We start from the raw sequence: 16819 nt of genomic DNA on the forward strand, positions 1-16819 counted from the left end.
ATGTTTTGTTCCAAAAATGTCAAAAGGGGAGATTTTTACCCCCGTTTTTTCCAGAATGGAGTTTATTTAAAATTGATACTAAATTGAGACACAAAAAATGTAGGGCTTTGTCCAAACAGCTGTTTTCCTGGAGAGAACTGTTTCAATGAAAATTTCTGGACCAGCTGTTGTTAAGACCTACTGTGTTGGGGCATGCTTGCCCCGTACTGGTATTGAAAGGGTTAACTCTACTCTTTCGGCCAAGTTATTTACAACATTAAAGCAGATAAACATAGGTAAACAAACGAGTTTAAAAACCCTTAAGTTTCAAAAGGTACTAAAAGCTCCTACGTTCAGCAAGCTCTGTGTGTCCTTTAGGGCTACCCCAGGCTAAGCAGCTGGGGACCTCTTGCTTATGCCTAGAAAACCTTGACCCCCAGAGTCTAAGCAGCACAGAGATAATCAATTCCTTCTATTGGAGGTTTTTATATCTCTTCAGCCTGAGCTAATGGAATTCAGTTGCATAATTCATCTTCATGGGGGTGAAGAGAACAGGACAACTGAGTCTTTTGTCCTCTTTCATGTCCCACAATAGTCCATCTGGTGTTGATGGACCTTTCCTGTTGGGCAGGACATAACATCTTCTCTTGTAGATTAGCACTTTACACTAGTTAATGTTTCTCTCCTCTTGGGTGATTTACATTGTGACACAGGCTTAAAATACAACTGCTCAAATACTACCTTACAATATAGTATATGGAGATTAGTGCATGCAGCAGCTCATAAGCATTTTATAAAGTCTAACCACTAAACACATCCTTATAGGTCTAATACCTACTTGAACAATACTAACACACGGCACTGCCACCAGCAGCAGCACAGAAGTAAGGTGGCATGGTACTCCCGCCCCTCTAGTTCCCCCTCCCCCTGGCAGTGTCATTTGGGAACTTGAAATATCGTAACCCTAGCTGCAGTGATTACACCGCTTGTGTGCGCCTACACTTAGCCCCTTGTGTCAGTGCTGTGTGGCATCATCAGGAGCGCTTGTATAAATTATACTTCCCCAGTGGGGTATTGTGGGAAGGCTCCTGAAAGCCAGTAACAGGTGACATAAGCAACACAGTGTCTTCACTGACACTGCATCCACCTAACTACGTCAACCTTGACGCTATGCTGCTCGTGGAGATGGAGTTAGTAAGTCAGTGTAGCCGGGCAGTTATGTCAACGGGAGCGAAATTTAAGTGTCAACACTTCCATAGTTAGGTTGATGCAAGGTGGTTTATGTTGGCTTAACTCTGTAGTGTAGACCAGGCCCAGGGGTGGCTCTAGGCATTTTGCCGCCCCAAGCACAGCAGGCAGGCTGCCTTCAGCAGACCATCCGCAGGCACGCCTGCGGGAGGTCCGCCGAAGCTGCAGGACCAGCGGATCCTCCGCAGGCAAGCCACCGAAGGCAGCCTGCCTGCTGCCCTTGCGGCAACCAGCAGAGCACCCCCAGTGGCTTGCCGCCCCAAGCACGCGCTTGGCGTGCTGGTGCCTGCAGCCGCCCCGACCAGGCCTCACACTGGGGCAACAATCTTAGCTATAAGCTTTCTGCTTTTCCTCCTGGCTTAACTAACTGTCAGCCATCTGGCTGTGGGCTGAGGCAGCCGAACTGCCCGGCAGGCAGTCACTCCCTTTGCAGTGATGTGATAGGCCCACCGGGACCCTAACTCAACGGAATTTCCCAACTGAGGAGTGGGAAAATTCTCAAACCAGTCACTCCGTGAAGGGAGCTGGATGCTCCCTCCTCTTCCCCTCCAACTGACACCCCAGGAGGAGTGACTGCCTCCTCTTCTCAGGCATTTGGGGTCAAAACCCAACCCGAGCGCCCCTTTTCCGGGACATCTGGGCAGCGGGTTTAGTTCCATCTCTCTGGCCTCTCTGCCTCAGGGAGGGTTGCCTGGCAACCGGGCAGCAACGGCTTCTGGGACTCCAGGCCCAGGTAAGTTTCACAGCCTCACTTATGGTGAGGAGAAGGGAGGTTACATCTGGTATTTTTCTTAAAGCCCACGTGACTGCATGGAAATCTCAACTCTTATTTAAAAGAAAAAGTGAGTTTCTAACCACCTCGATTGCAGAGCAGATCACAAAACTGGGACTTGAGACTATCCTCGCCCAGGGGTGGGCAAACGTTTTGGCCTGAGGGCCACATTGGGGTTCCAACACTGTATGGAGGGACAGGCAGGGAAGGCTGTGCCCCCCCCTAACCCTGTTCGCCCCTTCCACTTTCTGCCCCTCCCACTTCCTGCCCCCTGACAGCCCCCCCTCAGAACCTCCAACCCCCCCACACACTTCTTGTCCCCTGACCACCCCCTCCTGGGACCCCCTGCCCAAACTGCCCCCCTTGAACCCTACCCCTATCCACCCCCATGACTGCCCCTCCCCATGCACACACACACCCACCCCCGACAGGCCCCCTGGGATCCCACCCCCTATCCACCCCCCCTGCTCCCTGACTGCCCCACTCCCATCCACCCCGGGGCCTGACAGACCCCCGGGACCCCACCCCCCCATCCACCCCGGGGCCTGACAGCCCCCCGGGACCCCACCCCCCAGCCAACCCCCCCAAAGCCCCTCTCGGAACGCGGCCCTGCGAACATGGGTGGAGGGCTCAGGGGGAGCAGGGGCAGCCGCGCAGCCGGAGAGACCGGGCGGTTTCCCCTTCAAAGCGCCGCTTCTCTCCAGTTGGCTGCGCGGCCACCGGGTGCTGCTCCTGAGTCCTCTGGCTGCGCTCCCGCCACCCGCGCCGCGGAACACATCACAGCTCTGTGTGTGAGACAGATGCATGTATATCTGTCATTCTCTGTAGAGCTAGACAGACAGTCATGTACCTTTAGTTGCTATTTTTCTCACTCTCTCGGATACTATGGGATAAAATTAAAATGGAAAAAAGTCAACGATGGTTATGAAGGAGACTAGAGAGATACAATGTCAGACAGGAAACAGTCAGGATGAAAGTTTTAGAGTTCACTTCAATAGCTGAAAGCTAAGGAATAAAAATGACACAAGATGACAAAGCGCCAGGTTTAATTTTTAAAGCAAATTTTATTAAACATTTTCTACTGATGCCCAGGCAAATTTCTGTCTATGCAGAGCCCTTCCCTTCTGTGGTGACACTGAATACACCATGTCAAGTAACACAGACACTGAAACAGTGTTAATGTCAGCTTTTGCCTTTTGGCCCCGCTCCCCCGGCAGGAGCCCCGCGGCCCCGCTCCCGCAACCTGAGCCCCTCAACCCCGCGGTCCCGCTCCCCAGGCCCAAGGGCGGCAAGTCCCGGCGGCTCCGCTACACCGCCGGATCCCCGCAACCCCGCTCTCCCGGCCAGAGCCCCGCATCCCCGCTCTCCCGGCGGGAGCCCCGCAACACCGCAGTGGTGCTCCCCCTGCCGAGCGCGGCAACTCCCGCGCTCCGGCTCCCCCGGCTGGAGCCCCCCAACTCCGCTCTCCCTACCAGAGCCCCGCGCCCCGCCACCTCGGCCACAGCCCCGCAACCTCGCGGTCCCGCTCCCCCCGGAGCTCGGAAAGTCCGGCAACCCCGCTCTCCCAGCTGGAGCCCCGCAACCCCGCAATGGCGCTCCCCCAGCCGAGCGCGGCAACTCCCGCGTCCCAGCTACCCCGGCCAGAGCCCCGCAATCCCACGGTCCTGCTCCTCAGGCTGGAGTGCGGCAAGTCCTGCAACCCCGCTCTCCCAGCTGGAGCCCCGCAAACGCGAGGCTCCGCTCTCCCGGCCGGAGCTCGGCAACCCCGCAGTGGCGCTCCCCCTGCCGAGCGCGGCAACTCCCGCGCCCCGCCACCCCGGCCAGAGCCCCGCAACCCCGCGGTCCCGCTCCCCGGGCCGGAGCGCGGTAAGTCCCGCAACGCCACTCTCCTGGCTGGAGCCCCGCAACCGCGCGGCCCCGCTCTCCCGGCCAGAGCCCCGCAACCCCCATGCCTCGTTCTCCCGGCTGGAGGCCGCAGGCCCCTCTACCCCACTTAGAGCCCCGTAACCCCGCCGTCCCAGTCCCCCGGCCGGAGCCCCGCAACCCCGCAGCCCCGCTCACCCCGCCAGAGCCCCGCAACCCCACGGTCACGCTCCCCCAGCCGGAACCCCGCAGCCCCGCTCTCCCGGCTGGAGCCCCGCAACCCCGCCGTCCCGCTGCCCCGGCCGGAGCCCCGCAACCCCGCCGTCCCGCTCCCCTTGCCGGAGCCCTGCAACCCCGCGGTCCCACTCCTCCGGCCGAGCGCTGCAAGTCCCGTGGCCCCACTCTCCGGCCCGGAGCCCCGCAACTCCGCAGTCCCGCTCCCCTGGCCGGAGCCACACAACCCCGCGGTCCCGCTGCCTAGGCCGGAGCGCGGCAAGTCCCGCAACCCCGCTCTCCGGGCCGGAGCCCCGCAACCCCGCAGTCCCGGTTCACTGGTCGGAGCTCCGCAACCCCGCCGTCCCGCTCTCCCGGTCGGAGCCCCGCAGCCCCGCTCTCCCGCCACCTCGGCCATAGCCCTGCAACCCCGGGGTCCCGCTCCCCCATCCGAGGGCGGCAAGTTCCGTGGCCCCTCTCTCCCGGCAGGAGCCCCGCATCCCCGCCCTCCCGGCGGGAGCCCAGCAACTCCGCAGTCGCGCTCCTCCGGGCCGAGCGCGGCAACTCCCGCGGCTCCGCTTCCCCGGCCAGATCCCTGCAACCCCGCGGTCCAGCTCCCCAGGCCGAGCGCAGGAAGTCCCGGGGCTCTGCTACCCCGGCCGGAGCTCCGCAACCCCGCAGCCCCGCTCCTTCCGCCGGAGCCCCGCAACTCTGCAGCCCCGCTACCACCGCGGGAGCGCGCAGCCGGAGAGCACATGCCCCACGAATCGGGCCTAGCAGTAGCTAAAGCCGGCCCTGGCACTGCCCATCTGCTCCCCTGAGGCTGCAGGTGAGCCTCCCTCCCTGCTCAGCTCCCTGCCCCCGCCGTGCAGCCCCCTCCTGCGCTGGAAGCACAGCGAGCTGAGGCTGCGGGGGAGGGGGGCCAGCAGGAGAAGGGCCAGGGGCTAGCCTCCCCGGCTGGGAGCTCAAGGGCTGGGGAGGACAGTCCCACAGGCTGGATGTGGCCCATCATGGGCCGGCTCTAGACCCCAGCGCACCAAGCGTGCGCGTGGGGCGGCATTTTCCCGGCAGGGCGGCAGGCGGGTCCCGCGGACCCTCCGCAGGCACGTCTCCGGGCGCCGGGGCAGGGCCGCCCAGAGGATTCCGGGGGCCTGGGGTCTTCAGCGGCGGGGGGCCCTTCAGTTCCGGGACCACCGGCGAAGTGCCCCGAAGACCCGCGGCGGGCCCCCCCCCCACCGCCGAATTACCCGCTGCCGAAGTGCAGCCCGGTCTTCGGTGGTAATTCGATGGAGGCGGCCCCTGCCGCGGGTCTTCGGGGCACTTCGGGCGTGTCCCGGAAGGGAACGGCCCCCGCCGCCGCCGAATTACCGCCGAAGACCGGGCTGAACTTCGGCGGCGGGTCCCGCTCCCTCTTCGGTGGTAATTTGCCAGTGGGGGGTCCTTCCGCCCAGGGGCAGCTCTACCGTTTTGGCCGCCCCAAGCAGTCATGCGCGGGAGGCGCCCCGGAGCCGCCAGAGCAGCGGACCTCCCGCGGGTATGACTGCAGAGGGTCCCGCGTGGCTCGGCTGGACCCCCGCATCTGCGGACGGTTCGCGGATCCCGCGGCTCCACTTGAGCTGCCGCAGTCATGCCTGCGGGAGGTTCAGCCGAGCTGCGGGACGAGCGCCCCCTCCGCAGTCATGCCTGCGGCAGGTCCAGTCGTCCCGTGGCTCCGGTGGACCTCCCGCAGGCATGACTGCGGCAGGTCCGCCGGCCCAGCCTGCCGCCCCCTAGATTTGGCCGCCCTAGGCACCAGCTTGTTTTGCTGGTGCCTAGAGCCGCCCCTGCTTCCGCCCCAGAGCGGAAGGACCCCCCGCCGGCGAAGACCAGGAGCGGAAGAAGCTCCTGCGCCCGGCTCCGCAAGAGTTTTCCGGGCCCCTGGAGCGAGTGAAGGACCCCGCTCCAGGGGCTCTGAAAAACTCTGGTGGGGGCCCCTGTGGGGCTCGGGGCCTGGGGCAAATTGCCCCTCTTGCCCCCCCCTCTGGGCGGCCCTGCGCCGGGGACCGGCGCCCGGCAGCGCACCCCCTGCGGCATGCCGCCCTGCTTGGGGTGGCCAGATTGCTAGAGCCGCCCCTGGGCCCATGGGCTGTAGTTTGCCCATCCCGTCCTAAAGGCTCAAAACCAAATACAAATGTATTATTTAAAAAAACACCTCATGATTTTTAAGCCAATATTAGGGCTTTTTGGAGCCTGAGTTTGGAGCCTGATGTTTAAACAACACCAGGGGCTGCAGGAACAGAGTTAGAGCTACGTGTCGATCGTCTTCAATTCTGATAACAGCAAGCTGGAGAATGGTGGTGGGCTCACTTGCTTCTGTTCTCCTTGGAGGATGAGTCAGAGCCTGGTACAGAGTTGTTCAGCAGTTTGTTAGACTCTGTGGTGGGAACACCTCTGCCTGCAGAAACTTTGCTAAGTAAAAGCTGCAGGCTCTGTACCTAGCTTGTTGGCTTTTCACCCACATCCTTTTTGGTACCAAGGAGCCTTGTAAATATTCATCCCATCTTCAGCCTTTCCAAGAGGAGATCCCACTGCCCCAGGTATACCTGGGGATGGGCATCTTTCCCTAAAGACCTGGCAATGTCAGAGGGGAAATTCTCTTCTCTGCTCATCCTTGGCAATAGAGATGGTGCCTCTGTCCCCGGCCTGCCTCCCTCCAGCAAGTCCACTTCAAAACCAAAATCTTCCTGTTATCTGTAGGAAGGGAATTGCCCTAAATGAGGAATGAATCTTTCTGTAGGCCACTTGGTGGAGACATAGCGTAAGGAAAGGAAGTAGGTTACTTTGAGAAACGGGGCCTTTGCATTGTGCATCTCTCATCCAATCCTTCCCTGCGTCCCATTTTTCCAGGGCAGTCTCTGGTTTAGGGTACAGTGTGTTGCCAGCCTGACTAACTGTAACTTGTTCCAATTGTTTGACTTTTGAGATAGAAATGTAGGACAGGAAGGGAGCTCAAGGAGCCATCAAGTCCAGCCCCCTGCATTGAGTCAGGACCAATTAAACCTAGACCATCCCTGACAGGTGTTTGTCCAGCCTGTTCTTAAAAACCTGAAATTATGAGGATTATGTAACCTCCTCTGGAAGCCTATTGCAGAGTTTAACTACCCTGATAGTTAGAAAGCTTTTCCTAATATCTAACCTACATCTTCCTTGCTGCAGATTGAGCCCATTACTTCTTGTTCTACCTTCAGTGGACATTGAGAACAATGGACCTCCACCCTCTTTATAACAGCCCTTAACATATTTTAAGACTTTTCAGGTCCCCCCTCAGTCTTCTTTTCACAAGACTAAACATACACAGGTTTTTAAATACCTTTTCCTCATAGGCCAGGACCAGGTTTTCTAAACTTTCCATCATTTTTGTTGCTCTCCTGGCCTGTCTCCAATTAGTCCACATCTTTCTTAGAGTGTAGCACCCAGAACTAGACACAGAACTCCAGCAGAGGCGCACCAGTGCTGGGTAGAGCAGGACAATTGCCTCCCATGTCTCACATATAACACTCCAGTTAATACACCCCAGTTAATATTTGCCTTTTTCACAACTGCATCACATTGTTGGCTCATATTCAAGTTGTGATCCACTATAACCTCCAGATTCTCTTCTGCAGTATTCAGCAGCAGCTCCAGGCACCAGTGCTCCAAGAGTGTGCCTGGGGTGGCAAGCTGCGGCAGGCACCCTGCCAGTCCCTGTGAGGGCGGCAGTCAGGCTGCCTTCGGTGGCTTGCCTGTGGGAGGTCCACCGGTCCCACGGATTCAGCGGCAATTCGGCGGCAAGTACGCCAAAGCTGTGGGACCAGCAGACCTCCCGCAGGCAGGCTGCCTGCCATGCTTGGGGTGGCAAAAAAGCTAGAGCCACCCCGGCGATATTACTGCCTAGCTAGTTATTCCCCATTTTGTATTTATACATTTGATTTTTCCTGCCTAGGTACAATACTTTGCACTTATCTTTATTGAATTTCGTCATAGTGATTTCAATCCTTTTTTCCAATTTGTCAAGGTCCTTTTGAATTCTAATCCTGTCCTCCAAAATGCTTGCAACCCTTCCCAGCTTGGTGTCATCCACACATTTTATAAGTATGCTCTTCACTCCATGAGTCAAGTCATTAATGCAAAAATTGAATATTACCAAACCTAGGGCAGTCCCCTGTGGAACCCCACTTGATATCTCCTCCAAGTTTGACAGTAAACCATTGATAGCTCCTCTTTCAGTATATTCTTTCAACCAGTATTGCACCAAACTTATAGTAATTTCATATTACTAGACCATATTTCACTAGTTCACTTATGAGAATGTCATGTGAAACTGTGTAAAAACCCCTTACTAAAATCAATATAGATCATGTGTACTGCTTTCCCCTATTCACTAGGCCAGTAACCCTGTCAAAGAAGGAAATTAGGTTGGTTTGGCATTATTTGTTTTTGACAAATACATGTTGCCTATTCCTAATAACCCTATTATCCCCTAGGTGCTTACAAAGTGATTTTTAATAATTTGTTTCAGTATCTGGTCTATAATTCCACAGGTTCTGTTTGTTCCCATTTTTAAAGAGTGATACTATGTTTGTCCTTCTCCAATCATCTGGGACCTCGCCCGTTCTCCATGATTTCTCACCAAAGATCATTGGTAATGATTCTGAGATTGTGTCTGCTAGTTCCTTAAGTACCCAATGATGAATACCCTGCCAACTTTAATACATCTAACTTTTCTAAATATTCTTTAATTGTTCTTTCCTATTTTGGCTTGTGTTCCTTTCTCCTTGTTGTTAATATGAATTGTGTTAAGTACCTGGTTACAATTAACCTTTTCAGTGAAGACTGAAGCAAAATAATCATTCAACTCTTCAGACTCCTTGATGTCGTCTTTTATTAGTTCTCCTTCCTGGCTAAGTAGGGGACCTACACTTTCCTTCATCTTTCCCTTGCTCCTAATGTATTTATAGAACCTTTTCACACTGCCTTTTATATCTCTTGCATGGTGCAACTCATTGTAGGAGTTAAAAGGTTGATTTTCTATGTGTGTGTGTGTGTTTATGGGGAGTGGAGGAAGGGAAGTAATCTGGAGCTGGTGTGGGAATAAAACAATACCCAGACCTTCATATGAGCTTTCTTAGGACTGTCTGGATTCTGAAAGGCCATAGTCAATTCACTTTACACAGGAGGGGAAGCTCAGCCATTATAGCCATTACAATTATTATTTATTTTACTGTACCCCAATGTGTGCTAGGCACCTCCTGAACCCTGCAAACTGCTGCCCTCTGAACTGCAGTGGTTACTGTTACAGATCTTGAGGGGCACCATAGCCAAGACCCTGGCAGAAGGCTATGGTGGTAGAAAGGGAAGTATCCTGCAATATTACCAGTACGGCTGGATTTAATGTGAGCAGCTCTTTCCTTTTCCAGGTGTGTGACTGTAGGAGCCTTGGTCATATGGATGGTGCCCTCTAACACTACAGCTCTCCCTATTGTGCTGTATCAGGGCCGGTACTAGAATCACTGCCATCCATCTAACCTGTAGAATTGATAAGGTGCTTGTCTCTAGTATCTAAGCTCTGACCTCCTGTCTCTCACCTGCATTCACTCTTCCATTGATACATGGAGGGTGCCTGAGTCCTAAGCAACCCATCCACTGAACTGCAATATCCAGTTAGTCTTTATTCTGGGCAAGCGACTTCGAAAGGCAGCAATCTCTTGGTTGTGAGAGTTGTATGTACCTGTAGCCAACCTGGTTTGGTAAAGACTAGAATCCCTTAGTGTGACAGCTGTCTGATGGTCCATGTCAAACCTGAAAAGACAACACCAACATATTCCTGTGAATTGCTGGGGTTTGCATTTAAATAGCCAGAACTTCTGAGCATAGAGACATTAGAAATATTACACTTGCTGCTGGTTTGTCTTTACTCTTACTGAAGTCTGGTTGATCTTATGATCAGAGCTGCTCCAGCCACTGCTAGGGTTGAGCCCTGGGGTTTCAGGAGAGGGAAAAAAACCTGCTCTGGACTCTGGAAGAAGAAAACTTGACCTGGATATCTGCCAGCCTGGAATGGACCCTATGGGGCAGATGTTACTCTTTTACATCTATGTAACTGAGGGCAGATGCTGGCTTCACATCTCCTCCTTGAATATAAGTACTTCAGTCCCATGCCATGAGCAATAGCCCCTTGCTCAAACAGTCCTTGCTGCTGCCTTGGAGAACACTTCTACAGGGCATTTATTCTAGGGTAGGCACAGGGCCCAAATTCTCAAAGGTATTTAGGCACTTGACCATTGACTTTGGTGCCTAAATACTTTTGAGGGTCTAGCCCCAGGGTTTGCAAAGCTAGCTCTGTTAGGGCCCTGTTTCAGCCCCTTCCTAGCCTTGGCAGCAGCTCTCCATTTCAAAGTGCTTTACCTTTCGTGGATGATACATTTGTGAAGTTCCTGATGTGGGGGCATCACCTTGGGCTATGGATGGGTGGGAATCGTACATTTTAGAATATTTAGCAAAGGGTAATGCAAAACCCAGAAAAACATATAGAGGCGACAGGGGAAATGCAATCCCCTTTGGGAAGTTATTGATCTTTTAGCGCTTGAGAAGAAAGAGCTTTTTCAGTGCACTTGTATTGCCCTGTACATGTACCTCGCTGTGCCAACAGCTTCTCTCTCTGTTCCCGATGGGTTATAACACAGAACTGCCATGCACAGTCCTGTATGGTCCATGGCCCTTTGCAGTGCTCAGGATCTGCAGCATGTCCTTTCGAAGCTGGGTTCCTGAATCAGTGCCTCAAGCTGCCTAGCTCTCTGGAAAAGGCTGACAGGGAGGCCTCAGCCCATGAGGCTATAAAAAGCGCTCCATATACAATCAGGGGAGGACAGGCTTACAAACCCAAGTATGTTGCTCTCAGCTTTGACCAAACATTTCTGATAACCACAGCCAGGCGAGGGCTGTAATTTCCCTGTTTTATATATAGAGGGAGATGGAGCTGTGCCTCAGGCAGAGACTATAAAAAGGACCTGCCCTGCACTGGCTCCCCTTACAGGCTGCTACCACAGGAGAGCTGAGGATTTCACCTTCCAGGACCATGGACACATCTTACCCTCGCGAGGACTACCTGCCCATGACGTCCCGCAAGCAGGACACTTGTCCCACCGTCATCACCATTGGACCCTCTGTAGTGCCCCGGGACCACCTGATCTGGTCCATCTTCAACACCATCTACATGAACCTCTGTTGTTTTGGCTTAGTGGCTCTTGCCTACTCCGTCAAGGTAAGACAGCCCAGCTCTCCTCTGCCTCTTCTACACAAGCCCATAGAGGCTGACTCTAGTGCAGAAATGGACCCTTTTGTGTCCATGTCTCCCAGTCACTTGGAGATTCCAGAATTAGGAGGTGTACAGGAAGTGTACATCTCAGTGCATCTAGTTTTATATGGAGATTCCTTCCTGGGGGTCTCTAGTAAGAATGATATGCTCCAGTTCTATTGAGTTGACCTAGAGATGCTAGGATTTCCCAGGGATTCTGGTAGGAATTATAAACTTCACCCAGGTTACCTAGCGATTCTGGGATCTCTCTCTGTTCTCTGAGTTGTAATATACCCTAAAATCGGGAAGTGATGTGAAAAATCTAGGAGATTCTGGAAGAATGTCATGACCCTTCCTGCTCTGGAGGGGGAGGGGACTAGCCCCATTTCTTTCCAGTACCCCCTACCCACTAAAAAATCTCCTGCCGTTACTGTGTACCAGAGGGTACCACCCTACTCGCACTACTGTGAGACGGTAGAAAGTTGTTATGGGCAGTTGGCTTCAGTTTGCCTCAGCCCTAAATCTCAACTTGTTAGCACTGTCCTAACAGAGGAAATTAGCCCAGGGCTGCCCACTAGCTGGAATTCTACCTTTCAAAAGGAAAAATACTGTGGAAAAATACAACTATCTGTGACAGCTACTCTGGCATTTCCAAGATAGACTGCCTGAGCCTCCTGATTCAGTGGCTGGGTCTGAAAGGGCAGTGATGGGGCAGGATAGCTGACTGCAGTGTTTGTGTAAAGAGCATCAGGAATTAATTGAGCACTCTGTGCTGGTACAGCATCCTTAAGCACCATGTCCTCATGCTGGTTGAGGCTGATGTGTATCATCTAAATAATATCCCCGGCTAGATTGCCACACATCAATGAGGCTGCGAGCTGTCCTGGCAATCACACTTTCCTGTTATCCCACAGTTAGTGCCATCCGTATATGGATGAGGTTCTGGGGACTGACTTCTCTACTCCAGAGGATGCCCGGGGACCATGATCTATGTGGAGGGACTCCTCCATATCCCACACCTTGCAGCTGGGAATCTGCTCTGTTCAGGAATGGGGGACGACGGGTATATCCTAAACTGCTGGGAATGGATTTAATGAAGTCAGCAAGAGGCACTTCCTAGAGAACTGGGGGAAGGAGAGGTTTAGAGTAACTGTTCTGTTCCCAGATCTCTCTGCTGAGGATCATTCATATAGTGTCAGAGCCACTGCTCCTCCTTGGATTTGATTTGCTAAGAGATGTCAATAGCAAAGGAGCGTGTGAGTGAGTGTGTGACGGAGATAAAGCTGAGACACAAAGAGGCAGACAGTGGGCTAAGGTCAGAGGTGCTGTAAATCGCTTACTGATGCGTAAGAGAACTGAAAGTGGTTTAATTAAACATCAAGGAGCTGGAGGAAGATGTAAATTAAAGCGGGATGAGAACTACTTTAATTCACACATTCTTGCAGTGGCCTGTGATTTTTCTAGCTACAGACCTCTCTCCTGGCCCCTCGCCATGTTGAGTTACACCAGCTGAGACTTAGTGGGCCAAATTCAGAAATGACGTGTATGGTAATGGAGGGGGTAAGTTACCAGTTGGTAAGTGTGTGAGTCTGCTTTGCTGTGACATACCCGGTGAGGGAGCCAGCAGAAGGTGCCAGCTATTTGCTTAGACTCACTGGATTAGGCTGACAGAGAAGTTCAGAGAGAATGGAGCGGGGAGAGAACAATCAGCTCCAGAGCAAGGGGCAGATGGAAGTGAGGTGAGTGACAGACAGCCACTGAGAGCTGCAGTGGGTGGTTGCAGCCTGTTCTGATGCTTGTAGTTCGATTGTATTGCTCTCAGGGCATTGCCTTGTCCTTTGCCTCCTCTGCCATGTCACTAACTCGCTGCACCCTTCCTGGCTTGGCTGTTGCAGGCCCGGGATCAGAAGGTGGCTGGTGACATCGAGGCCGCTCGCCGCTTCAGCTCCAAAGCCAAATGCTACAACATCCTGGCGATGGTGTGGAGCCTGCTGCTGCCGCTGCTGCTCATTGCCCTGGTGATCACAGGCGTGATCCACCTCTCCAAGCTCGCTCAGGAATCGATGGACTTCTTCAACTACAAGTTGTTCACTAACGAGGATGACGGAAAGTGATCCAGGGGCCTCGTGGGCTCCTGGAAACACATGTGGGCCACTCTGGTAGCCTTCTAAAGACACTGCTAATCCAGTATAACCCAGCAAACCAAACCACTGCACATTGCAACCTCCGTTGTTGTAACCCAGAGCAACCAATGCCTCACACCAATCAGAGCACCACTGAGGTATTTCATGTGCCCCGGAACTCATTTCACAGCTTGCCCTTTGGTGTGGCCTGAGGTGTGAAAATAGTTCCTTTTGCATCCTGGTAGTTTGCATGGACTTGCGCTCAAGATAGCTGAGTCTGTGCACTGTGGTTCCTCTCCTCCTTTCCTCCTCCTTTGGTCTTTGCTTGTCCTGGGATCTTGGCCATGGGGTGTTAGAGACATGAGCTATCGACTTCCCTTGAACCCTATTCTTTTGCTGTGCCACCAGTCTAACCTTTGTTGTTACTATTTAAGTGATTAAATAACTTCACAAATCACATGTCTCTCTATGTGTGGCAGTTTCTAATGGCTAATGTAAATGTGGCAAAGTTACTTGGTTACCCTCAGGTCCTGGTTTCAAATTTCCCAATCAGAAGGGCTAGAAACTGACTGTTCTTCTTAATGAAATCTCAGATTCTGTTGTGATCATGTGATTCCAAGAGCGCGAGGGTCTAAACGTGGGCCTGTAGAACCTAGGCCTCAATCCAGGCCTGCCCCATCCTTCGCACCATGGGAGGCCCAAGCCGCAATGTACATGTCAGGACTAGATCTGGGAGGCTAGTGAATACAGGGGCGTGCCCAAGGGGGGAAAGGGAAAAGAAATGAGCCTGGGTGTTTGAATCTGAATCCCTAGCTCCTGTGAAGGGACCAAGGCCACTAGATGGTAGTTTGTGTTTGTGAGATATTACCTAATATGAATTGAGTTATGACTGGGGCTACGACTTAGTCATGGAAGTCCCAGAACCCATGACCGCCAGAGACCTCTGTGACTTGAGCCCCTGGCGCCTGGGAGCTGTAGGGTCCCCCCAACCCCCGGTGGCTGGGAACTGTGAGGCCCGAGCTCCCAGCCACAGAGGATGGCAGGAGTGCCCCGCAGCTCCCAGCCGCCACAGGCAGCGGGACCCATCTGCAGCTCCCAGCCGCTGTGGGCAGTAGGGCCCAGGGAGCTCCCCACCACTGCAGGCAGCGGGGCTGGTCTGCAGCTCCCGATTGCTGCAGGCAGTGGGGCCTTGGGAGCTCCCTGCCACTGCAGGCAGTGGGGCCGCTCTACAGCTGCCAGCCACCACGGGCAGCGGGGCCCTGGGAGCTACCGGCCACCACAGGCAGCACAGGTTCTCCTCAGCTCCCAGCCCCATGGCCAGCAGGGGTGCCCCAGAGCATGGAGCCCCTGTGGCTGGCAGGGGTGTCCCGGAGCTCCAAGCCAGAGGCACCACAGGTGGCGGGGGTGCCCCGAGCTTGGAGCCACCAGTGATGTGGGGACCCTGCAGTTCCAAGCCAGGCACCCCTGGGTGGCCCATTTTGTCATGCATATTTTTAGTAAACATCACAGACAGGTCACGGCTTCCATGAATTTTTCTTTATTGCCCATGACCTGTCCGTAACGTTTACTAAAAATATGCGTGACAAAATCTTAGCCTTAGTTATGACTTACAAATTCATTATATTGAAGATTCCCATATAGGGATGCGTGCTCTGGTTCTGATCAATGAAGAACCAACCTGAACCTTCACCCAAAACATTTTTCAGGTTTGAAAATCTCTCAGCTCCTTCCTTTATGATTTTTTTTTTCATTTTTGCCATGCCTTGATTCCATTCAGGAGCAAGGATGGGAAATCCAAATGATCACAAGGAAGGCTGTTTGACTGGATTTCTGGCATGAGTGGAAGCATAAAGCAATGGAAATCTGCCCATCTTTGTAAAATGTCCCTCCTGACAGTGCACTTTTGGAGAATTGGGGTGAGATTCAGAGAATCATAGAAATGGAAGTCTGAAGAGGAAATCTAGTCCCTCTTCCATGCCGAGGCAAGATTAAGTGTCCAGAGGGCATGATGCTAATCTGGACAGCACCTCTGCCCCTTTTGAACTTTGCCCATCCCTTGAGAGAACCAGGGTGGGGAATCTCAGGGAGCAATTTATTATTTCTCCATCTCCTGGCCTGTCAAATGTCATTAAATATCCCTCTGGGGTCCTGAAGAAACTCTGGTCTTTAGTCACACTCAGCTCCGCCCCTCTGCCTTGCACATGGGGTACCCCAGACTTCCCACAGAAGGGGCCTATTTTAGATGAACAGAACAACAGTGTGTTTTCCCCACAGATGCAATTAACTAGTTTGCTGGCTGCTTTTAATGCTCCTCTTGGTGTATTTGGCTTTTCAGCCCAGGGCAGATTGACACTGTCAAAGCTGCCGAGACTCAGGAGAATTGTAGCATATCATTATTAGCCAAATATTGTGGCTTTTGACTTTGGAAGCCAATGGTGTGCCTCTCCTGCCAACCAAGCAATCTCATTGGCTGCCAGATTCAGAGAAGCAGAGTTCTGATTGGTTAGTACACAGATCCAACACTCAAAACATGCAAGGAACTCTGGATATGGCCAATGCTGAGAATGTCCAGTCATCCACTCACTTGCCTTTCACCGCAGCCTTGATTGGCTTGTTAACTGGCTTCACATTGGTTTGTTCACCATTGATCTTTGTCCAGAGTTTAATTGTTCTGGTCAGGCAGCCAATTAATCTGGCTCTAGCCTAGCTGGGTTCTGCTCCCCCTGCCTCCTGTGGTCTCGTAGGGTGGAGACGCTGTGATATTTCTGTAGATAACTTGGTCTGTTCTGTTTTACTCCTCGGGCGGTCCCTGCAGCATTCCAAGGCTGGCAGGGATATCACTGAAAGGACATAGAATCATAGAATATTAGGGTTGGAAGACACCTCAGGAGGTCATCTAGTCCAACCCCCTGCTCAAAGCAGGACCAACCCCAACTAAATCATCCCAGCCAGGGCTTGCACTGTGTGTGTTCAGATGCCCCAGTGAGCTCAGGCCGTCCTGGGGATTGGCAGAGAACTCTGATGTCCATGGTCAGCTCAAGCCATGCTGGGAGCTTTGATGGCCACTGTTGCTGAAGGGACATCTTAATAGTGACTCCCCCAAATCCACCTCTCTTCTCTGTGACCTGGCACTTGTCTGGTATTTTGTATTCTTGGGAATCATCAGATTCTGGGTGGTGGGGTACAGCTTGGAGGTGTCCAAGGGACAAACAAGGCAAAGTAAGAATAAACCCCAAGCATCACACACCCCTGAGCAGAAAGGAAAGGCAAATTCCCTTGCAATATTGGTTGTAGCATGGGTTGCCTCTC

At 53.4% G+C, this 16819-nt stretch overlaps 2 protein-coding genes across 9 annotated transcripts in view; one reads left to right on the forward strand and one right to left on the reverse strand.

The window, feature by feature from the left end:
• Positions 1-1590: 1590 nt before the first annotated feature.
• LOC120403859 (interferon-induced transmembrane protein 5-like) lies at positions 1591-13969 on the forward strand. 4 transcript variants are annotated; one of them, XM_039535709.1, is made up of 3 exons: positions 1591-1960; positions 11058-11354; positions 13283-13969. In XM_039535709.1, the coding sequence occupies exons 2-3, from the start codon at positions 11169-11171 to the stop codon at positions 13499-13501; spliced, it is 405 nt and encodes a 134-aa protein (XP_039391643.1). In that variant the 5' UTR covers positions 1591-1960; positions 11058-11168; the 3' UTR covers positions 13502-13969. The 4 variants fall into 4 exon arrangements, with proteins under 4 accessions (XP_039391643.1, XP_039391641.1, XP_039391644.1 ...); XM_039535707.1 differs by having other exon boundaries at positions 1595-1960; positions 11127-11354; XM_039535710.1 differs by lacking the exon at positions 1591-1960 and adding an exon at positions 1961-2069 and having other exon boundaries at positions 11127-11354.
• Positions 13970-15400: 1431 nt separating this feature from the next.
• PGGHG (protein-glucosylgalactosylhydroxylysine glucosidase) overlaps positions 15401-16819 on the reverse strand; it is a 31519-nt gene continuing 30100 nt past the window's right edge. For all 5 annotated transcript variants that reach the window (XM_039535683.1, XM_039535682.1, XM_039535678.1 and 2 more), the window contains one exon: positions 15401-16350. The gene's annotated coding sequence lies outside the window, so the exon portion shown is untranslated. The remainder of the gene's footprint in view (positions 16351-16819) is intronic.

This window comes from Mauremys reevesii, linkage group 4 (assembly GCF_016161935.1).
Source record: "Mauremys reevesii isolate NIE-2019 linkage group 4, ASM1616193v1, whole genome shotgun sequence".
In the NCBI taxonomy this organism is placed as follows: Eukaryota; Metazoa; Chordata; order Testudines; family Geoemydidae; genus Mauremys; species Mauremys reevesii.